General features: G+C 47.4%; 2 protein-coding genes across 2 annotated transcripts; one reads left to right on the plus strand and one right to left on the minus strand.

Annotated features, from left to right (window-relative positions):
- Positions 1-3860: 3860 nt before the first annotated feature.
- Positions 3861-7587, plus strand: ezh2 (Histone-lysine N-methyltransferase; the record flags this gene model as incomplete). The annotated part of the gene is made up of 4 exons (XM_031147178.1): positions 3861-5177; positions 5233-6399; positions 6456-6857; positions 6913-7587. The coding sequence occupies 4 exons, from the start codon at positions 3861-3863 to the stop codon at positions 7585-7587; spliced, it is 3561 nt and encodes a 1186-aa protein (XP_031007542.1).
- A 9753-nt stretch (positions 7588-17340) lies between these two features.
- RPS11B (40S ribosomal protein) lies at positions 17341-18096 on the minus strand (the record flags this gene model as incomplete). The annotated part of the gene is made up of 3 exons (XM_031147179.1): positions 17341-17409; positions 17504-17742; positions 17919-18096. 3 exons carry the CDS (start codon positions 18094-18096, stop codon positions 17341-17343), a joined length of 486 nt encoding a protein of 161 aa, XP_031007543.1.
- Positions 18097-18227: the final 131 nt, after the last annotated feature.

The following is an 18227-nucleotide window of genomic DNA, read 5'->3' on the forward strand; positions in this document are numbered from 1 at the left end:
GGTCGTCGAGCGGATATATAACAAGAGGTCCTATTCCATGCGCTGCGATGTTGTCGCACACGTCGATAGGAATGTTCGCGACGACGTTGGAGGTGCTGTCAATTCCGAAACTTTTCGCAGGTGCAGGGGTTTTTGGCCGCGATTCCAACTCCGAGTGCGAACGCGAATGGGACGATCTGATACGATGCGCTGAATGAATGACACGCGTACGGTACAGGAAAAGAATGCAAAGCGTCACACAGAAGCAACACGGCGGGCGCCGAAGGAAGGGGACGTTGAAGATATGGATAGGATATGATATGCAGAATGGAAGGAGGTGGTGGTGGGCGGATGAGTGAGTGAGTGAGTGAGTGGGTTGGTAGGTGTAGGTAAGTGTCGGGGGGTCGGGTAAAGAGATGTGTAGGTAGGTGGCCGGTGGGTAGAGGTGCAGGTGCAGGTGGGTGCAGGTGGAAGGAAGGATTTGGGGGGGAGGGGGGGGGAGCGATGATAATAATGAAGGAAAGGAAATTTCGAATACAGCACCCTTGTCTTGCCCTTGTTTGTTCAGTTGGACCCCTGATCGCAACAGCGCTCGAGGGCGACGGCGTTCCTGCATATCATTTTAAGGCTAAGTACTGGACTTGATTTGCATGGAGATAGATCGAACCACCAGAGAGAGAGAACTACGGATATAGAGAAGAAGAGAGAAGGGCCGGGCTCTGGTCTGGTTGCCCTGGGCCTGTGGTGTGTGGTGTGGTGTGGTGTGTCTGATGGTAGGTAGTACGAGTAGGTAATACCTAGTACCTAGTACCTAGTACCTACCTGTAGCCTGTGGGTACCTTAAGTACGGAAGTACTCCGTACCTCCCTCCCTCCGTACTGTTTGGCAGCCTCAACAAGCCTGCACGACTTAGACACTTAGACTTACCTAGAGCCGGGGACGTAGGTGGACTTTACCTCCGTAGGTGGACAATTGCCAGTAAATTTACCAAGTATTGTCAACACGAATAATGGGGTCACCCCTAACTTATGCTAAGGTATAACGAGACCTAATACTCGTCCTACTGTACCTTTTTACAGTACTCCGTATGCTCCGTACCTCCAATGTGGTCCCGATATATAGGCCGTGCTCGCCCTCGCCAGCTCCTTAGGGAAGGTCCCAAATACTTAGTACTTGCAGCGCAGAAGAATCTCGCGCTTCTCCCGCTCCGAAAAACATGCCAACCCTACCTTATTGACCTTACCCAAGAGGCGCACGGTGCTTTTGTGCCCGCCTCGGAATCGGGCTGCTGCGTACTCGTACGTCCAGCGCGGAGGAGTGGGGGCGGGTGATGATCCTTGGGCAATTTATACACTCACTCACGCGCCTACAGTACTATCTAACTCACTCACTCACTCACTCACTCATTCTACTCCCGAGTACGGAGTATACAAACAACAAACTTCCATATGCTAGCATCTGGAGCTAATCGTCCCCATCTCTGTGTACTGAAGCATCTTTACTGCACTGATAGAACCATTAGTAATCATGACTCGTGCTGATTGCACCATGACTTACCCAAGCCCCTATCGCAAGAGCCTCGTTGCTATCACATTTACGTTGGACCGATTCCGCCAGCACGGTCAATCAAGTCCCTCAACCTGCAACGCTACTTAACCTCGCTCCCGTGCCCGCATACCTAGGTAAAATATGTGTCCTCGCGTTTATGGCGCCTGCGCTGGTGTTGACCACATTTGGACGTCAAATGATTATTGAAAAAGAAATACATAGATTTATAGAAGTATTGAAGTGTCCAAGTGAGGATAAGAGATAAGAAAACAAGGTCTAGCATATATTCGTATGTTATACGCAGCATCGCGATAGTAGATATTCGGGACAGAGACTTCTTCAAGTTAGAGTACACTACCATATGGCATACGCAATGACATTCTACTGCATTTTACGGATCCGGGTAGCTCCATCTTCCATGTAGCCCCTGGAGCAGATCATTCATCCGCTGCACAATTTTAAGGTGCGGAGTCAGCATCGCTGTGCTGGTGCGACTTATGTACCGTACTCCGTACAGAAGTTTTTAAGTCTAGAAGCCGCCTGGCCTGCGTGTTGTACTGTACGCTGCGAGACTTTTGCGCCAAAAGCATTCACACCACTCAAAGTTTGCGGCAATCCCCGTCTGTCAAAGTATAAAGTTCCGGTACATACCTACAAGTATCCGGATACTGAATGTGTCGTACTCCGTACGAACATGCATACAATTAGGCCTACCCCTACTCTATACAAAGTAAATAGATACGGTATCAGCTGCAGTAAAGGAACTTGCCGTCAGGCAACTATAGCCTTAAAACGCAGCATAAACACTCTCGGGACGAAGGCGGCCGTATTTATCCTAGGCCTGGGTACAAGCATCCAATTTGGATTTTAATTGTTCATAAATTTACGATGATTTTCTTTACTCTGCCAAGGATTATACTGATAATGGGTACAGTGAGTAGTTCATTGGCTAAATAGCTCCTTGGATGGGATATGATCATTTATGCCTTATTTGAAGATCAAACCACCACCATACGGGAATAGGGACATTTCCAGTAAAATAAACAAATTGGACAATGACACCCTGTAAATATATCTCGAGGTTGCCGAGTGTGGAATTTGCAACAGGGGGTATTTATCTCAACCTCGAGAATCGCGAATACCATAGGCAGAATCGCAACTTCTGCTAAATTCCAAGGGGCGGGTAAGTTTGCTGGGTAAATTCAACATCACCATTAACTATATTTGGAAGGAGTGCGTCAACCAGATGATGCAGCCTGGGCCAATCTCATGCAATAACCTGGATCCCACGCGGTACCCTTGAAGGGTATGTCTGTAATGTTTCTTCTCCTCTGTATAGTGTGGCTGCTCTTTCAAGATGGCTGTCAATAGCAGACACAACGCTATGAAACAATGTAACGATGCTTTGCAGCTCCCGAGTGGCTTTCGGGGGCTCCGAGAGGGCAGAGACTTATTATACTACTTCGTACCTTGAGCTGGAACTTTTTTCGGGCGTATTTTGAGACCTTGTCTTGCGCGTCCCTTTCAGCTTACTGCGACTCTCACTCATAGCAATGTCTGATAATTCTCTAGTCGCGACTTTCACCATTGCTGGGCATGCGCAACAAGAAACTCCCCAAAGAGCGCAAATGGAAGAAGTGCGAAAAGGAAATCAATCCTGCTTTTACCATGGTTCGCATATGGAGCTTCTATTATGCAAAGTTTGAGGCTGAAAAGTTGTATTTGTTTGATGTCTGGTTGCTTCTTCGGAAAAGGGGGGGGGGGCACACACTCACTAGCGTCAAACAATATATGCTAGTTATGCTCGTTATACAACTTTATGCACATCAAACAAGGTTTGACATCAGATCTTGTGATGCACCAACCACATCGCATCAACATCAACCACTGCCCCTTTTCCCCGCGATTGTCACAATACTTCTACTCTACTTTAGGATTGAGGCTTATTATCTTGGTTCTAAAGCGTTTTCGCTAGGTTGGCTTCAACGTGCAGGTATGGAAACCCCCAAAACATGTTGCTCGAGATCTCATCTTTCGCAATCTGGAGCGCGTTTACTGACTATATTGCAGGATAAACGAACCTCATATTTCAATTCCGTGTCCTTTCGTCAATACAGTTTCTCTTACTCTTTATTATCTTTGCTTTTGCTTACGGCCGTGCTGCAGAGCCTCCTTCCTCGAAGGACGAGTTCCACGTGACCGCTTCTCTCAACTCTAGCACATCCCTATCGGTCTTCACCTCTACCTTTGGATCCAACTGAATAAGCAGTGGGAAGTTATCGATCTTGGGGTTGGCAAGATTCGAGGCTCTGGATGCCTCCACGCTGCCCAGTATGCCAGTCGATATCGATCTGACTCAGGACTCCGAGGATGAGTCGGTTAGGCCATCAAGGTCAGTGGCCCCGGGACTCTCTTACATAGATCTTACCGAAGATGGAGATGATGGGTCAGTACTGTCTGCTTCTAGCAGAACGCGTAACGATCATTCCAGAACTGCAACACCTCGAAAGGTCAAGCCAAATCCTGGGGGATCGGTCAGCCCCGCGTTGTCCAAGAACGCTCCTCCCCCAAGAGACACAGCGCCTTCTAGAGGACTCCCACGGGATGGACCGATCTCGTTCCGGCAATCTGGAGAAGCTTTTGGCTCAGGGTCCTCTTCACTAGAGAATGTTAAATCGATGCCACCAAAATCCACCGTCTTGGCAAACACTTCAGGTCCTAGCAGCAAACAGTCACCATTTCATCCCTATGGGTCGCCTCTTGATATCCAACAGACACATCCTGGTGCTCGTGAGTCCTCTCAGCCCAAAGCTGGAAAGGTCCCGCTCCCTAGAGAGCGAGCCGCCAATGTTGTACCCCCAAGTCTCCGTAGTCCACCAAAAGAGAAACGTGCAGCATCAATAACATCTGCGGCTCCAGCCTCTTGGGCATCATCAAATCTAGCGGAAAAGGAGAGCAGCTCAAGCAAGCCAGTGACGACTGCAGCGCCTGCTAGGCAATCTCCTACACCCAAAGTCGCACCTGTCGCACACAACCTTGCTAGCTCTAGCAAGCCAGCAGAGGCATCACGACCTAGCAGACATTCTTCTAAAGACCAGTTCCTACCGGACTTCTACACATCATCCGAAAACGAAGATCCCAGCTCCAGTGATTCAGAGGAACCACCAATTGAGCCAATATTACCAAGAAATGATATCCAGCCCATGCTGGTCACACCTTCAAAAAGGTCATCGCGAAGCAAGTTGCACGCACAGAGATCGATACCTGATTCCATTGGATCACCTTCACCCAACTTCGCACGATTACGAAATACTCAAAACCCTCCAAACCCGACAAAACGAGACGAGTCTCCACGCGAGGTTATGACACGCCGCAATATGTCAAAGGAGAAGAATGGAGAGGGTCTCAACCAGCCAAATACTCCAACCATTCGGGGTCTAGAAGAGTCTCTCCGTTCGTTGGAGCGAGACATGAAGAATGTGCATGCTTTAACTATCAGGCACTTATTACGCGATGCTAGGGAGGCCGAAGCCGCCAGAGAACAGCTGTTTGTTGACGCTGTATCTCCATTTGGTTCTCTGAAAGGTATCCAGCTTGAGCTAAAGACCCCGCTTCCAAAAGGGGCGTATTCACAGCAACTAGATTCTTATGTAAGGTTCCTCGATTCCTTTTGTTTGAGAAGATATAGACACTAACAGGACATAGACCGTGAAGGGCAAGAGCAGCAATAATAATAGCAAACTTACTAAAAGCCGCAGTATTATAGTTGCAAAAACCTTCAAATCGGATGTTTCACGCGTCCCAAAGTTCAGCTCTCATACTTTTGTTCGCCGCAACATATTATCGGCCGACGATGAAAAGCTTAGATTTGTGCCATATCTAGGAGATGTGGATAGTAGTCAAAATAACAAGCGGCGATTGGAAAAAGATCTAGCAGAGGCTTATACTGCGGAACGCTCCGAACCAAGTCGGGTCTCTGAAAACATTTCTAACCTTGGGGCTCACCTTGAGTATTGGCTAGAAGATCTGGATATAGGATGCACCAAGCAGATTCTGGAACACTACATTCTAAGACAAGAGGATATCGATGAGTCTGGACTTGGGAAGAAAGCTAGGAAAACGTTACTTAAGTCGTTTGCCACACCATTGACTACCGAGAATCTAAAGATGGCGAATAAATTCTCTCAAGCTTTCGAGACAGTTTTTGGTCTTTCTCTAGCCAAGGTTTTGTGGCCCGCCGACCGACTGAAAGAGATGATGGAAGCTGCGAAGGCTAATAGCGGTCGCAAGAGTCTTGACAATATAGCAACGAGCTTAGAGACCCATTTGGAGACCTATACTGCGCTTTCGTGCCTCATTTGTGGCGCTATCGAATGCCAAACTCATGGCGCTTATCAAAAGGACTCCGATGACGATACGGAGCAGGCGTTCAAGAAGCAAATCTCAATGCCACCAAAGGAACTCATACGACTATATGAAGAGCACCTTGCCAATAACCCTAAGAGCAATGATATCATAGATACATATGGAGAGCCTTGTGGCGAGGAATGTCATCTAGCAATGGACTCTTACCCTACGTACCCGGAATTTACTCAGAAGAGCATTGAAGACCTTCGCAATATGCTCTTCGGTTGGGAAGAAAAACTTTCCCGCTCGTGCGATATCTCACTTGGAATGGAAAGTCCTTGCTGGCAAGTCTTCCTTGAAATCGAGAAGATCGAGCTTGGGCGCGAGATGAGAACACCAGAGGAACCATTAGCTGGTAGGGCAAAGCGCCCAAACTGGTATGACAACAAGCGCAAAGAGCTTAAGGCTGGGTTTGAGGATATGACGAGTGCTCATCTCCACCAAGAGAGATCTCAAATCAATCCGGTAAGGACTTCAATGCTGGTGGTTCTAATTAGATTGCCTCGGACTAACAATCTTAGTGTGCACACACAGGCCGCCCCTGCGATGCAGACTGTCCGTGTGCCAAAGCAGACATCCTATGCGAAAGCATGTGTAGCTGCCTGGATGACTGCCCTAGAAAGTTCACTGGATGCCCTTGCTCTCTATATGGACGTCCTTGCTCTAGTGATAGTTGCATCTGCATTCAGATGAACCGGGAATGCGGACCACAATGCGCTAAATGTGGTGCAGTCGAGCGTCTCGACCCTCGGAATAAGTATAATGATGCATTGTTTACAACGGGCTGCCAAAACATAGCATTGTCTCGAGGTGTCGCGAAAAGCTTAATTATGGGTGAGAGTCAGCTTGAAGGTACTGGTTTTGGTCTATATGCCGCAGAGCCTATTCGTAAGGGCGAATTCCTGAGCGAGTATGGCGGCGAGGTAAGGACTGATCTTAAGCTTGCTTCTAACTGTCTTTTACTAATGCTATCGATAGATCATATCTACCGATGAGGCAGAGCGCCGTGGTATCATCTACGACCGGAAATTTCTATCTTTTCTTTTTGACCTCAATGGTGACTGGGCTATTGATGCTGCTCGCCTTGGCAATAAAACCCGTTTTATCAACCATGCTGATAATGACAAAGACGGCCTGAACTGCGAAGCAAAGATCCTCTTCGTCAATGGCGAACATCGAATTAAATTCCTGGCCCTCCGTGATATACGTGAAGGTGAGGAACTGCTGTTCAATTACGGAAAGAAGTTCGCAGATAAGCACGGTCTGAACAAAAAGCTACCGAAAATAAAAGAAGGCGCCAAGAAAGGCGTCGTGGTTGACGACGCACTTGATGCACTTGATGGCGTCGATTCGCGGCGCAAAGGCACGAATTCCAAAGGTAATATGACGGGTATGAATCGTGGTCGTGGTAGAGGTAGAGGGCGTGGTAGAGCTAGGAAGAGCGCCCCGACTCGAGACATGGCCAAGAAGTTAGAGAGTGAGCCAGAGCCAGAAATAGAGGAAGAGGAAGAGGATGAGGATGAGGATGAAGAGATGGCAGATGTTCCTGCTGATGTTGATGATGAAGAGGATGATTATGAAGAAGACGAGGACGGGCCGCGGAATTTCAGACCGAGACGCAGGAAGACGAAGCCTTTGCGGTATACGCGCTAGGTATGCTGAACTATCTGACCCCGTCCTCGTCGTTGATGCTTCTTGAGAACGGTATCTACGTCGCTCTCGCCGGTCTGAATCGCCATCTCGCTCATTTCTCGGATCAATGTACGTGGGATGGGATCCTGAGGGGGTTTACATCTCGGTTAATTGGTGGGCACATTTGTGCTCCTAACGTTATTGCTGGAAATATATGCCCCGGAGAGGTCACATTGTGCAAGTAAGGAGCGTTACACGTCTTATCAAGAAAGTGGGTGCGCAGAGAACATAGAGGCAGTTTTGTGAGTTAGTTAGCATTGATCACGAAAATACAGGTTACGTTCGTTCGAAATATAACCACATTTTCTTTTGTGCAAATTCTAGGTCTCACTGCCTCGTATTTCATCACCCTCAAAACAGTCGCTCCAAAGAAGCCAAGAAACCAAAAAGTCTCAATGACCGATTCTCATTTCCTTATCGTTTCCTCTAAAGGAGTTACGGATTTAAATAATGAATGATGAAGCTGTGATAGCACGTCTTATTAAACATTGCTTCAACAGCTAGAGTCTAGAGGTTCGCTTTGGAAAAGAAAACCTCTGCTTTCATAGCTCTCCTTGGTCTATTGGGGCTGTGAGGAAGTGTTTTAGGGTTGTGATTGTTTTGCGCTTGAAGATGGAGAGAGGAAAGAAGGAAGGAGGGAATGTGAAAGTTGAAGTTTCGGGGATCGGATTGCTTATCATCCCGGCTAGGGAGAAAGAGATGGAATTCCCGTGTTGCGTTTGAGGTGGGTGCGTTGTTTAGGGGGTCTCCTTGGCGCAATCAGTAGGAGCATCAAGGGACGCTGTAAGATGTGACTGGTAAGTCATTGGAGTTCTTGAGTATTCCGGGTCGGTCAAATAAAAGTCACAGACAGGAACGTTGGTCAAGTATTGTAAGTGTTTGGGTGAGTATCAGGTGTGTGTAGCCACATGCACTGTATGATTCCCGTCTATTTTATGAACCCATTCCCCAGCGGAAATATTGTCGCGGTAAAGGTATCTAAATGAAAAAGTAAAAAGGGCCCAAGCTCCGTATGCTAAATAGAAACTAAACATTATTATAATACAGCGCCAGCAAATGCAAATCCAACAGCGAGAAATACACTCCTAATACCCCAGCTCGACGTCGCACCAGCTGAGGAAAGCACGTATGTTTCCTGGGTACCAGTTCCATTAGAAGTGCCATTAGGACCCCCGGTAAGCATCGTGGCGTTCGGTCTCGATGATGGCTGTCCGGCCGAGCCTTTCACGCACAAAGAGCCACTGCCCCAAAGCGCATCGGCAGCGTTCTGCCACAGCACCTCGTAGTTCTTCAAGTTCTCAAAGGTGTAGAAGATGCGGCAGTCGGCCGCCTCGTACACGAACTGCAACGGCGTTACGGGATCCACCTTGCGCACTTGGTTGCGGAAATTGAACTCCACTTTCGACGTGTCGAGCTTCAGGGGCGGGTCTTGGAGCAGGGTAAGCGCGTCGGGGAAGCTGTTGTTGTCGTAGAGATACGTGAAGTTTAGGAGGATGGTCTCTTCGACGGATGCGTAGAGGAGGTTACCGTCTGGGACTGCGTCGCCCACCGCGAGGATGTTGGCTCCTTTCGTGCCGGCTACTCCTTGCATGGGACCAGTTTGGGGGAGACCTCCTACCACGACGGTCTGAACGCCTGCTTCGGTTTTCATGGATTCGCTCAAAAGCGCGCAGGTGGAGGCGCAGTATCCATCCTGTAGCAGGAGAATGTCCTTGGCGGCAAAGTAGGTGGGTGCGGCGTTTGGATTACCCCCCCAGCCAGAGATTAAAAGTCCGCTTCCTTGATCGGCTTCTACTGTGGTGTTGTAGTGAATCTATATGTCTAAGTACTAAGCATTGTGGGAAGAAATACTGGGAAACTTACGACATTCGTGAAATTATCCCCACGAGCCTGTTGTGGTCCGTAGAGCGCTTGCCAGCTCGAGAAGTTCTTGTTATTATTATCGACATACTGCTTATAGGATAGGGGATTTTGATCAACAAACCCAATGTCACTGTTTCCTAGTGTGCTGCCAACGATGTTAAGAGTCGTAGATGCCCGCAGAGTGCTGCCGGCGAAAGGTTCCTTGTCAGGGAAGAGCTGAAACAGTTAGCCTTTCGAGCAACTTCGAGTTCGAGTTCGAGGCAATATGGGATAGCTTACCTGCTTGAAGAGCTCAGTGCCTAGGAATATTTGTCCTCCTCCATTACCTTGCAGATCGATCACAAGCTTTTTCATACCAGCCGCCTTTGACTTTTTGAGGAATTCAATCACGAACTGCTGGAAAGTAAACCCAAACTCATCTGACATGTCAAAGCTTGGAATGCTAAGCACGGCGATGGATGACTTGTTCAAGAAATAGCCAGAGCAGAAACCGCCACTTCCAAGAAACTTTTGGACCACAACTGGGGCTGGATACTGAGTCAGCGGCACTCTGCGTGCGGTTGGAAGCGTTATATTCGTCAAAGGCATGTCTGGCGAATCGTCACTTTCATCATCATCCGCTGGGGCGACTATAAGATCATAGAAATCCTGCCCGCTTCTGACACCCGCGAGGACCTGAGTACTTATAGTTGACCATGATCCGCTTGCCGAGGTTCCATTGGCAAATGTAATGGTCATATTGTTGCTCCCAGGATAGTTAAAACGTCCTGTAAATCCACCTCTGTCATTACCAGAACTGCCAATGGTTTTCGCAGCATTGGGGAATAAGCCGTTGTAATCGGCATGTGGTTCAATATGACCTGAAGAAGAGTTCCTCATCCAGGCAGTCAGAAAATCAACAGAGTTTTGGCCATTGATTGTCTTGACGGGGCTTATTGTGACGTTTCGATGGACTGCTGCCTCTACTCGATCACCTGGAACCGTTTGTCAGGATATCTGCTGTTATGACCGAGGAGAAACAACTTACTCTCAATGTAGACTTGTGGCAGTTGAATGCCATCCGAAGAATATGAAACAAATTCCCATGGTGCAATAAAGCCAAAGGTTGAATAGGCGGGCAAAGGTACACTCAAATGGCCCTCGTGTGCCTGTTGCATAAGTCCTGCGACGGCTACTTCAAATTCATACTCGCTGTTGTATTGATTGCTAGAGACTTTGGCGGAGATATCCTTGAGACCTCCAACCATATCAACAGCGGGTTGTTGGTATGATGGAGGGGGGTTTTTGAGCCAACCAATTGTACTTTGGAACTGAAGATATGAGTTTAGCCAGGCCACAAACGCTATCGCGGCAGTCTTGTCGAGCGGGACGGATTGCAAACAAGCAAGTGCAACGCTTGGTGGAAACCGTGGGAAGTCCGAAACTCCTAAATAGAGTTAGTGTTATACTAAACGTTGAACACTCTTCAGGACTTACCACTACTTGAGTTCTTAGCTAGGATAGCCTCCTGTTGCAGAGCGATAGCCGCACATCCTGTAGACTGTTGTGCTGCTGTCCCAGTAGTAGTAGTAGTAGGACGCAACGAAGAGACTGTGGATGGTTTTGAAGAAGTAGCAGCAGAGGAAAGTAGGTTCGCAATGGAAGCTGATTGGGCGATGGCTCCAGTAGCGAGAGTAACCTGGAGTAATGCTTTAATGGAAGGCATCTTGGCTTCTGATTGTCAAGCAAGCAAGTATGGAGTTCTGAATATGAGATGGTAGAATCTAGACGGGATTAGTGACCCTTAAGTAGAAGACATTGTCTTTACAGATTGTTCCTTATAGTGATCTGACAAGTTTACTTTGAGAAATCTTGAATCCATCAGTAATTTCACCAGACCAAGCCCGTGCCTACACAGCCTCATCGTGAATTTTATACGATTGCTGTACGCTTACTGGTACAGAACTATAGAAAGCTCAGAAGCGCAGTGTCCAAGGCTGCAGGCACAAAAGAAGCATTAAGAGGGGGTACATAGGCGGAGGCTGTCAGCTAAGCGCTATGAAGTAGCTCCATAGAGTTCAAGGCTGGAGGCGCAAGTACTCCGACATGGACACTATAATTGGCACTGTCAACTTCTTAATGACACGCTATTATGCACGCACGTGCAGGCCGTTGGATATTACAGAGGAAGTAACCACTGGAACCAGTACACATTTTAGAAGCCATTCATGCTAAGCCTTGCGCTAGATAGACTTCTGGGGAAGGAGTGAGTTTAATTCCACGATGCGACGCACGGAGCTGATGCAGGTCCGCGGCCGTACTCGAGTATTTGTCGTACTGCTGTCCAATTAAATTATGAATTGAACATTCAGCCGGGTATGAAATGATTTAAGGCTGAAACAAACGATCCTTCGGGAGCCAGTTCGAAATGCCGACACAAGGCGTCGCTGCACACCTAAGAATAGCAAAACCTTGTTAGCTGGAGTATTAGGAATGGCGGGATTTGTTTATCTAGCAGTTCTTCTGAAGTTATCTTGAGTCTGCGATACATCATGTGCGGAGTAATATCAACCAAGCAGTGAACCCCGCTAATATGACAGAATAATAGACTGAAGTGATGCAGATTACTGAAGGAAACATACAACATAGAAAGAAGAAGCCAAAATTAATGTAAGAACTTAAACCAGGCCGGGAAATTACCATATATGTGGTGATGTGAAAACGGCACCAGAAGATGGCGTCCAGCGCACCAATCAGTAAAGGCCCTTCGTAGTGCTGCGCATTGCTGTGCCATCACCAAGATGCCTACGGCGGGCTGCGCTATAGTTCAGAACAGTCCATAAAAACCAGTTTCAACAAAACCGTCGGCCTTGAAATAACTCCTGCAATCTCTTATGTCGACCGGCGGCTATGTCGCTTCATAGTCCATCACCTGAACGAAGGCTCGGAGTTGTATGGCCAGTCCGTCTTCTTTGTTCCTTTTGTATGTATAACATCGGCCGTTGAATTGATAGGAAGCCATTATTCGAGCATATACCCTCTTTCATGTGACATGAGAGTGTTTATTTTTAAGATGAAGTGAAAATTCGCCATTTTTGTAGGCTCATTGCGTCGAAAGAAGCTCGTCGCAGGAACTTCCCGGGATTCAGGAGTAAGGATTTCCTAGTATTAATGGATGATTTTCGCTAACATTCTCCTAGTATTTCCTTGAGCCGTTGGTGATGTACCGTCAGCTAGCAATAAGACCTATGCCTCCATCTTCACGAACTTCGATGTCCTGATTATCAACTTTCCGCCGTTTCATATATTCAATGTGGGTCTTTGTCTAACAATGCAAGGTTTCGACAGAGACAGTCAATAGAAGTATCCCGATAGCCTAATAATATACGCGTTGGATGTCTGGAATGTCCCTTCCTGGAGTGTTGTCCATAAAGCTGTGTCCCGGGGCCAGAAAGAAGTCGTCGGAAGATGTTGGCTATTATATTGCGGTTGCAATGTCATGTCCGCGAATCCTAGGATTTCCTCCCAGCTCTTGTGTTATCGCTAGATGGGCAGGTCGCACACGTTGTGCTGTCGTTTGGTTAGGGCGCTTCTGGGTGCCGATGCGTGTTATTTAAAAAAATTAGGTCAAGTGTTAAGACTTGTTGTGGGGAAATTAAGATTGCTGTGGCTAAGCTAAGTGTCAAGACTTGATGTGGGGAAAGATTGCTGTAGCCGAGAATTAACATTTCATGTGGGGAAAGGCTGATAATAAAGCATAGTGGATTTTCCTTTCCTTTCCTTTCTATTCCTATAATAAGGAGATCTAAGAAACATCCAGAAATCACGCCGTGTTGAAAGGACACGATTGATTGGAATGGGCAACGATATCTTTTGCTGTACGACGTGCTTTCCCGCATGCAATGTCGTGGTGTAGACGAAGAGATCAGTTCCACAATATGACCAAGAGTGTAAAAATATCTGTATTCCTATCCTCACACCTTGGGGCTTTCAACAAGCCCGTCTTCCGGGTTTTACATCGACGTTATATCATCCTACTATCACAAAACCGCATCACCTCTTACCATGTTTCTTTTCCATTTCCCCTATCTTCTTCTTATACTTCGACCCCAGCCTCAAAAAATGTACCACCTCCACCACCTCGCAATAAACCCAAAAGCCCAAGAAAACAACCCAAATACACCCCTCTCTCCACCCTAGTCCTCTCTCCAGATCTTCTCTCCTCTCCATTATATAATTCCCCATAACATACCACTGCACGATCCTGCCTGTCCAGCCTAGTGCCGTAAGTGCATAAATGCCAGCTAGACTGAGATAACTGGGAGGAGCGACGTAGTAGATAAGGCGAATGTTTTCGCTAGCGAAATCTACTGGGCCGATGCCGTAGATCACGAGTATGATGATGAGCTGGAAAACATCTAGATGCTCGGATACTGAACGCGTAGCTCGGTGGTGAAAGTAATATAGCTGAGCCGCGACTACAGCGAGATGATGCAGATCCAGATCCAGCGGTGAAGGACGATGTAGTAGCTCGAAGATATACCCTATTGTTAGAAGATAGATGAGGGAAGCTTGGTGGTCCAAGAGCCGAATAGATTTTGGTGTTGTATAGCGGGCAGAGAATTCAGATTCTGCTACCAGAAACGCGACGCCGCAACGTAGAATGAGCATAGGTAACGTGACAGCGAGCTGTTGCCGGCGGTATATGGGAAGGAGGCTGATGTGGGGGGAGAGGAGGGGGAGGATTTGCCGGGTAAGAAAGGTGCCAAGGTAGAGGTACATGAGAAGGGCAATGATGACAATGCGGTCATTGTTGCAGTTGTCGAGGATGGAGTCGAAGGTTTGGAGATATTGGGCTGTATTCATGATTGAATTGAATGTTGTACAGCTTTGGACGTGAGTTCACTCCCAGCGTAGTGGATGTACAAGAGAGGAGTATGAGAGGTGGGAAAAACCAAGTTGTGTGAAGAAGGGGGGAAAGGTCACTATAAGGAGAGGTGTTGGCAGCACTTTCGGACCAATTAGAAACGAGTATCGCTCAAAGCCAGAAACCAAACAATTGTTGCATCACGAATAGACGAGTAAGATATATAAACGCCCAGGACTAAACGACAGCTGCAGCAAGGTTTCTTAATTATCTCTTAGATGTCTTGAAGTGGCACAGTCTTGTGTGGGGATGAGGCTGCATACGACGTATAGAGCATTTCACAACAATTCAACTACCGAAAGTTGATTTTGGATAATTTGTGATTGGTACTTCGGAGATGAAGTAAATGGTCCCAAGAACACATATATGCATGAAGTTACTCGTAAAAGCAAGACACTTCAGGATTCGACAGAACAGTTGTGGGGTATAAATATGGAAAGCCAGAGAGGGGGGGGGGGAAGGGGGGGAATGTGATTATAGAAGGATATTGAGGCCGCAATGGGTATTGCATACCGACAAGGGTTGAGTAGTAGCTTAATATAGAATGGGAATTGTGACTGGTATGTTCAAATGAAAGACTTTCGATTATAAGATCCACCAAAGATAGCAAGTGGGTCTTGAATCACACGCATAAAATCTCGAACTTTTAGATTTTAGCTGATCCATCAACGAATACGAAGCTCTACTACACCAAGTACAAAATCAAAGATGACCTGTGATGAAGGTATAGGATTTCCAAGTATAAAGAGTGCCAAGCCAGACAGCGTTGATATGGAACAAATTTTGGTTTATTCGAACAACGTCAAGAATCAAGATACTATAAGCTAGCAAAGTGCCCAATTGCCCATTGTGGCGGCCAGATTGCACTACTAGTGAGTGCGCCGCATAATTGCTTGGGCGCCCTTATACCTTCATCAGGGTTTGATTCAATGGTTCTAGAACCAACGGGCCGTACCGAGGCCTAGGTGGGAATATATCCCACGGCTTAGCGTTGCAGTGGCTAACGAAATACGCGTCTCAATATCTTCTGCATGTTGGTGTACATGACACGACTTCGTTCGTACAGTACCGCACCAATAGAACCTTAATAATGATCCTTGGGTATGGATGCTAGACCGGCAGTTTCAAATTCCTCGTCGTGGACATAGATTCATAGGCTGCTTAATTGATTGCTATGATCGTGTGTGGCAGTCGAATGGGCAACGGGTCAAAAGTGCGATACCTGCGGCTTAGGGCGAAATGGGCAAGGGAGCCAAAGATGGTACGTGCTGTGTTGTGTTACCAGACCAGACCTCGGAAATGCTGTAGAGTTTCCGGTGCAGAAATACCAACAAAACTGCAGATCATCAGGTGAAAGTGATGGCACGGACACCATGCCATGTCCCAACCAATATGGCATATGCACACCATCAGAGTCGCTCCCCGCTAAAGATTACCGACCCAGGAAGAAAGCACAGCTCGCACTTTCATCGCTTGTCAGCCCGTCTCTGAGCCTGAAATTTGAGTTGACTTCCCATTGTCCAACAGTCGAAGTATTCTCTGCCACTTTATTCCACATTTGCGTAAAATTTTTGCCATAATGTAGCATCTGTTATATCTCTTCTTTCTCCCAGAATTTTGCGACATGGCCCGCGCCCAGATTCTATCTTATCTCATCTCATTCCAAACAAATTGCAGTTTGCCTTCTTCATTGGTGTTCCGACTTTCCGAGACAGGCTTCAGCTAGCTATTCCCAGCTAAAGAGATGCAGAAAGAGTCCAGAATAGATGATCGAAAACCTTCATTCCTATCCGGCGTACTTTTAATGAAAGAGAGTGGGTAGAAGACGGCGGCTGAGACGAGTGTGTCGCAGAATATCTCTCCGTTATTGAGAAGGTCGTGAGACGATTGGTAGGATTTTCTCAGGTTACTGTCGTACAGGTTTGATGCTGGTGTGCTTGGGAAGACGAAGGAGCGAAGCTCTTGTGCCGCACAGCAGCATAGGTCGGGAAGCTTTGGCTGACCATCCTCGAAAGCGTTTGGAGAAGGTGAGGGTGTCGAGGCATCGTCAGGTTCAAACCCTTGAATTCTCCAATGTGTAGATGGGTAGGGCACTAGATTTTGTCACGCCGAGAGTAAGGTCAGGTGAGAGGCACAGAACAGGGCTGCGGAGGCAGATGCAGTTTTGATACTAGCTTGTAGAGGTGAGTCGACTTCGTCGCGTGGGATGTGCGAGTGGTCCTTGAGAAGCTGACGTGCGAAAAACGGAAAGTAGTGGTAATTGGAGATGCGCTTATAATATTAGCAGGCTGCCTTGGAGATCATCCGAGTTAAGGAGTGGAGTTGGAAGTGGATGTATCTACATTGAATTGATGGAGGAAGTGAAGTGAAATGGAAGTTGAATAAGAACGGAGAGATATCGAGGGAGGGGTTTGGGATAGAGGGAAGGAACTAGTGGATTTTGATAATGTGGGCGGAAGGTGCAAGAATCGGCATGTGAACAAGTGCTGTAGCATATGGCAGATTGGAGATAGCGACGACTCGAGAATCCACCTTGGAGTTCAGGTTGTCGCTATCTATCAACACTATTCTAAAGGATTCTGAACCACTAAGACTGAAATGTATTACGCACGTCAATATTATCGTTAAGCGTAAATGTTTTAAACATGACGGCTGGTGGTTGTACAAATGCAGATTGCATCGTATCGTGGAGCTTTTGAGAGCGAGTCGCATTGGGAGGAACTGTACCTGTACCAGAACTTGTGTTAGTATTACGGCATCAACTTCGTTTCTTCACTCCTCCATTCGAACTCAAATTCAGAGACGATCGTTGCATTCAGAGTACTGTCTGTAGCTAATGCACATTTTCGCCATGCTAGCCCTTGGCAAATCCCATATGCTCACAATCTCATGATCTGATCGGCAAAACAAACCCCATGCAACCTAGAATCCCAAAAGAAAGCCGCTTAGAATTTGCTGAACTGCTTCACAGCCTTGCCGGTTCTTGGGAGCACGCGGAGAACGTTAAATCGGACCTGGGAGAATTGTCAGTAATGCTCGGAAAATCAACTATCTCCGCAGAGCCACCAGAGCATCCAATTCTGCTCCACCGCGACTGGGTAAACATACGGTCTTGCTCAATGGTCTGCATTGTCCAACAGTAACCTGGTCACCATCCTCAACACGGAAAGCAGGGGAAACGTGTGCAGCCAGGTTCTTGTGTCGCTTCTCGTAACGGGAGTATTTAGGGATGAAGTGAAGGTATTCTCGGCGGATGATGAGGGTTCGGTGCATCTTGGTGGAAACGACGGTGCCGGTCAAGATACGACCACGGATGGAGACGAGACCGGTGAAAGGGCACTTCTTGTCTGTGGGAGAATAGAATTAGCATTCTGTTCTCGTGCGAATAGGCAGTTTCGGTCGCAATCCAGCTAAGGCGCGTTTCGCCAATAATGTTCAACAGCCCCTCCTGCGCGCAAACTCGTTCCCAGTGCTGCCAGCAAAATAACCATCACCCCTCCCTACGAAGAGAAATTACACATACCAATGTAGCTTCCCTCAATGGCAGTCTTGGGGGTCCTGAAGCCCAGTCCAACGTCCTTGTACCATCTTCGGCCTCCCTTTCCAACTCTGCTGGTCTTGGACTTGACCTTTGCGTTGGCGAAGATATGAGGTTGCTTCTGGAAAGCGCGCTCGGATTGCACAGTCAGTTCGGTGGCCATGTTTGCGGATTCGAGTGGTCGTCGAGTCGTAAAGTTGGCGTTGGCTTGTCTTTTCTTGGGGTAGAAGTTTTTGTGGTTTTGAAAAGTCGCTTAGTTTGTGTGCGGCTGCATCATGTGATGGGATACGATTT

The sequence above is a fragment of the Lachnellula hyalina genome (assembly GCF_007821495.1).
Source record: "Lachnellula hyalina strain CBS 185.66 chromosome Unknown contig00026, whole genome shotgun sequence".
NCBI lineage: Eukaryota > Fungi > Ascomycota > Leotiomycetes > Helotiales > Lachnaceae > Lachnellula > Lachnellula hyalina.